Source organism: Triticum urartu, chromosome 4A (genome assembly GCF_056163025.1).
Source record: "Triticum urartu cultivar PI428250 chromosome 4A, HENAU_Tu73, whole genome shotgun sequence".
Taxonomy (NCBI): domain Eukaryota; kingdom Viridiplantae; phylum Streptophyta; class Magnoliopsida; order Poales; family Poaceae; genus Triticum; species Triticum urartu.
In genome coordinates, this window is record NC_141876.1 from 499,698,785 (window position 1) to 499,704,124 (window position 5,340).

At 49.4% G+C, this 5,340-nt stretch overlaps 1 protein-coding gene across 1 annotated transcript; it reads left to right on the top strand.

Annotated features, from left to right (window-relative positions):
• The first annotated feature begins 827 nt into the window (after nt 1-827).
• LOC125552308 (protein EARLY-RESPONSIVE TO DEHYDRATION 7, chloroplastic) lies at nt 828-4,752 on the top strand. The gene is made up of 4 exons (XM_087518680.1): nt 828-1,913; nt 3,333-3,499; nt 4,101-4,185; nt 4,315-4,752. Exons 1-4 carry the CDS (start codon nt 916-918, stop codon nt 4,505-4,507), a joined length of 1,443 nt encoding a protein of 480 aa, XP_087374806.1. The 5' UTR covers nt 828-915; the 3' UTR covers nt 4,508-4,752.
• Nucleotides 4,753-5,340: the final 588 nt, after the last annotated feature.

Below are 5,340 nucleotides of genomic sequence, written 5' to 3' on the forward strand. Positions count from 1 at the left end.
TCGGCGCGTTGGAGTTGGACCAGGATCATCTGACGTACTGCACCCCTGACGGGACCCGGGGCCATCTGTCAGTGTGCCAACGGCACGTCGGGGGAGTCGCGTCGGTTGGAGTTGCTCTAATGCACACAGCCAAACGACGTGAAAATCATAGTTTTTTCCCCATATTTCTTCACAGTCAGGCCAGCTGGGACCAATATGCAAAGTGTGAAAAACCACGCGGACAACCAACGACGTTCGTAAAGATGAAGAAAATGCGCAGACAAATGTGGAAGCCCGATGATAGATTTGATGCCCACCGCTCCGCCGCGCTGTCCCGCCGGCCCGCCCGTGCACGTCGGCGGAAACAGAAAACATGTTGACTACCGTCTGCCGTCGGCGACGCGGTGAACGGAAGCCAACGTACTACCACCGTCGATCGTCGCTCCGAAGTTGTGCAACGGCGGACCGCCAGGTACCGAGAAGCTGCACACACGTGAACTCTGGAGCGCGCCAGTTCGTGTTGGCCTTCCCAAAGCCATATTCTTTTGCCGGCGCCTCCGTGGCCGGTGAGCTGTTCCCGACGGTGTCTACGCGTCCTCCTCCCTTGCCTTCCGGTTCCTTTCTTCCAAAGTCTTCTCGTCTATCGGGATCCCCCTTTGCCACCGCCATCTCTGTGCCCACCTGTGTGCCGCCGCGGAAGCACGGCCGTCTCGTCCCTGACAGGCTGACACGCTGCCGACCAGCTCCGCGTCGCCGTCACGGGCGCAGGAAATCCCCACGCACCTGGGCGCCACCGCGAATGAACCGTCGCCCTCGCCGGTTCCACCCCTCGCGTAGTATTAAAATCCCCTGCGCCCGTTTCATCCCCACCACGTTCCCCTCTCGATCCGGCGAACTGTGTGTGACACGACGCAGCAGCCGACCAGCGAATCCGCCATGGCCTCCGCCTCCAAGCAGCAGAGCATGTACCCGGAGGTACCCCAGTCCCACCCCGACCACAACACCGCCTTCCAGTACAATCCCGCCGCCGCCAGCAGCACCGGCGGCGAGTCGCTCTACCCCACCATGGACCCGCACGAGATGGCCGAGAACCTCTTCCCAGCCGACGCGGCCGAGGACGCCGCGCCGGCCCCGCCCACGGTGGAGGAGACCCTCGTCGACGTGCCGGGCGCGCAGCTCCACCTCGTCGACCCGGATCGCAGCCTCGACCTCGGCGCCGGCACGCTCTCCATCGTGCGCCTCCGCCAGGGCGACCACTGCGTCGCCGTCCTCGCGCGCCTCACCCCGGACAAGGCCCACAAGCGACGCGGCGTCTTCGGCTTCCTCAGCAGCGGCCGCTCCAGCGACGCGCAGGAGCCCGTGCAGTGGCCGCTCGCCGGCGACGTCGCCGTCGTCAAGCTCGACGCCGGCCACTACTTCTTCTCGCTCCACGTCCCGCACTCGGACCACCCTGACGACAAGGAGGACGCCGAGGCGGAGACGGACGCGGACCGGGAGGCGGCGCTGAGCTACGGGCTCACCGTCGCCGGGAAAGGGCAGGAGCAGGTGCTGGAGGAGCTGGACAGGGTCCTCAAGGAGTACACAACCTTCTCCGTCAAGCAGGTCGACGAGGAGGCCGGCGGCAAGTCGGAGGTCATGGACACTAGGGCGGTGTCGGAGATCACGCCGGAGGAGGCTGCCGGGGACAAGAAGGAGGAGATTGAGGAGCAGTCCGCGGCGTTCTGGACGACAATCGCGCCCAACGTGGACGACTACAGCTCGTCGGTGGCGAGGCTTATCGCCAAGGGCTCCGGGCAGCTGGTAAGGGGCATCATCTGGTGCGGGGACATCACAGCTACGGGCCTCAAATGCGGGGAGGCGGTGTTGAAGAAGGGCGCGGGGGCGAACGGCAAGCATACGCAGGTGAAGCCGAGCTCCCTCAAGAGGATGAAGAGGTATTTTTCGATAAAGGGCGACTTTATTATCTCAAAATGTAGCATCAAGCGGATACAAAGCATTATGAGTAACACCCGGCCTCTGCATAACTAAGATGCACACAGCCAAATTCAGAAGTCTGACAAAATTCATGAAATAAAAATCGACAAACCAGCAACAGTAGAGTCTTTTAGACCGACACTATGCCTATGTCGAAGAAGGTGGTGGCTCGAGGATGAAGAGGTATGGATGAAGAAACTTACTATTCTCTCTATATATTGCAGAGCAGCTCACATTGGAGTAGCTTAGATGCACTTTCTTAATCTGGCATTTGACGAACTAAATGATACGCTAAATTTACATTTCTACTGCTCCTGTTAAGCTGCAGCATTGGATGAACTAAAATTTAATGAATGAGATGACTCACCTTTTGCCATTACTTGGATCGTCTAAGATCAGGATTTGGATAATCAGTTATAGCTTCGTTACATGTCATGTCCAGAATAGTCAGGGTTCTTACTAGTCCTCCATTGCATTGCACTTGATGAACAGAAAATAAGTATTGATTATGCGTTACATTGTTTTAAATATTACTAGCAAAAATTATGAAGTTCTATTGTAGCTCTATTCAACAGAGCAGGGTCTTTTGTTTGTCAGATACTCCAGTAGGGTCTTCTTCATGTTCTCTTCTGTGTCTAAAAAAAGACATGGACAAGAAGACAAACCCTTTTTTGGTTGTGCAAACAAAATGTCTCACCCAGATGTAACCCCCATTAAGAGGACGACACATCTTTATTATGAAAAAATTGACCATTAACTTAGCCAATGCCACCAGTGTCCATTATTTGCTTCCTATCCTGAAAGACACCTGGCATATCTTGATAATGACGAGTGATATTTTTGCCATGCCGACATGTGTGCATTATGATGCTATAAATTTAAAGATACCATTATGGTGCCGACATGTGTGCATTTAGTGTGAGATGTTTTCAACTTGATCCGGATCCTTATCAATGCATGCCTTAGCTGAACTGGCAAGCTACTCAGTATAGTACTAGCACTATTTCTTAATGGAAATATGCATAGCAGCATAGGTAGAAGTTATTTTGTTTTGACTGTATGGGTCGCTATCCTAATCTCTCTTATTCTGAGATAATTTCATTTCCCTTTAGGTTGTTTATTGACTAATTGTTATCATGTTTATAGAAATATTTACAGTTTTGCTAAAACACATTTAGATGTGCCCTAAGTATTGCACATCTAAGTCCTATGTCATTGATTTTACGCAGAGATTCGTGCGAACATTGTCTTTCCCTTTCTCTTTTTCTTTTCCTTTTATGTTTGATTGAGGCACTTAGATGTGCAATAAATAGGGTATATATAGATCTGCTCTATATTTAAGGTAATCAATTTATGCATTTCTCTTCTGTCTTCTGCAGGGCCAGAAGGGTCACTAAAATGTCGAACAAGGTAGCAAATTCAATTCTCTCAGGTGTTCTCAAGGTCTCGGGATTTGTTACCAGCACTGTAGTCAACTCCAAACCCGCACAGAAGTTCTTCAAGTTAATGCCTGGCGAAGTTATTCTTGCTTCGCTGGACGGATTTGGTAAGCGTTTGCCACTAGCTGCGCATGTTACATTTGCTTGGCAAAATATGAAGTTTAACCATTTTTATCTGTATCCTTGTGAAATGATTGAATATAAAGGCAGCTAGTAGAATGCTAGGTATTCTGTTGTTTCTGAACTTTTAAGTTAGAAGTCTAGGTAGTCCGTGATTCTGTTCCGAATAAAAATTGAATTTGTTGATCTAAATATGCATGGGATTAATGGTCACATCACCAAAGCACCAGATAGGATGAAATCATATTATGATTTGGATTTTATTTATGCTCTACATTGGGCCTCCCAAGCAAATCCCAGGTATTTAGTGTACTATTGTAGAGTGCACTGGGTTAACATGCCTTAACTGAACTCTAAAACAGCTATAAAAGCTGCTAATATGTGGTCAGAATTCTATTTGTATAAGTTCAAGAGCCCAAAACAGTGGTTTGCCGGTTGGCTTGCCCGAATACTGTATTGGATGCAAGGGCCCTGATGTTGGCTGCAATAAGATTTTATAGCATGCCACCTCTTTAGATTTGATATGTGCAAACAGTTGCTGCATCACATATTATTATTTGTTGACTCTTTACTTACTCGATGGTTCAGGTAAAGTTTGGGACGCTGTTGAGGTGTCTGGAAAGAACGTGATGAAAACATCGTCAGTTGTCACTACTTCAGTTGTAACGCACAGGTAATGTACATGCACCGCGTTGCATCTATGCTTCATTCAGAATTCCAAATGTTCTTGCTTCAGCAAAATCTTTGGCCCAGTGATCGTTTGTTGATAGGATCGTTGATATCGTGTCCCTCTATTTTGCAGGTACGGTGATCAGGCAGGAGAGATCACACAGGACTACCTCCACGCCACCGGAAACGCTCTTGGGGTCGCGTGGGCCGTCTTCAAGATCCGGAAAGCGCTCGACCCAAAGGGGCACATCAAGAAGTCGTCCCTGGCGAGCTCGGCGGCGCACGCTGTGGCTAAGCAATCGATCAGCCTGCAGAAGAAGAAGTAAGCCGTCGTCGTCGTACGCTGGTCGATGATGGCTCCACTGTATATTGTAGTATGTTCTTGTTGAGTTTCATGTGTGGGCTAAGGTGGTTCCACTGTGCTGTGTAATGGTGATGTACGTTCCTTGAGCTGGATAGCTAGCAGATTTAGTTGGGTGTTAGTGCTCCTGCCGCTTGTGGGTTGTGTAGTTCTGTGTACTGCGATGTGTATGTGAACATGCAACATAGACCTATTTCGTGAGTTCTTTTACGAGATCGTGTCGAGAGAATGAGGCCACCGGTTTAGATTTCAGTCAGCTGAATTTTAGTTTTGTGGTCAACTGATTTTCTGACCCGTGAATTGTGCTTTAAGATTTGTGTAGCTTTTCTTTTTTCTATCCTCTCAGTCGACTGAGAAATAGCCGAAATAGCCATGTCTCAGTCGACGAGATTAGGTGTACGATTATATTGATCTGTGTTTTGTCGCTCCCTAAAGTATTCCCTCGTTCAAAGTGTAATGGGCTTTGTCCCAGCGGGTAAATCTGCAGTGAGCAGCTACGGAGATGTGGCCTTGCTTGGTTTGTGGCTTGCGGTCCTTTTCAGTTTTTTTTTTTTGCTTTTTATTTTCTCATAGATCTCCCATGCAAATATTTTGTATTTGGGAGCAATTAGTTAACGAGTGCTCCTTCGGGATCCTCGCAACGATCAGCGCCACTTGGCGTGCTCTCAGCCATTCGCCACGTGTCGCGCTTTGGACGCTTTCTTCGGATTTCTTTTTTATTTTTCCGCACGTGTTTTCGGCTTTTTAGACAGTTTTTTTTCCGGATTTTTTCGACGTTTTGGTTTCCCCCAGTCTTTT

What these genes read in the sequence shown, in the direction of transcription:
- LOC125552308 (XM_087518680.1), top strand. Translation starts at nt 916, where the DNA reads ATGGCCTCCGCCTCCAAGCAGCAGAGCATGTACCCGGAGGTACCCCAG. An exon ending in TGCTTCGCTGGACGGATTTG is followed by an intron (nt 3,500 to 4,100) that starts GTAAGCGTTTGC and finishes TCGATGGTTCAG; the next exon opens with GTAAAGTTTGGGACGCTGTT. An exon ending in ACTTCAGTTGTAACGCACAG is followed by an intron (nt 4,186 to 4,314) that starts GTAATGTACATG and finishes TCTATTTTGCAG; the next exon opens with GTACGGTGATCAGGCAGGAG.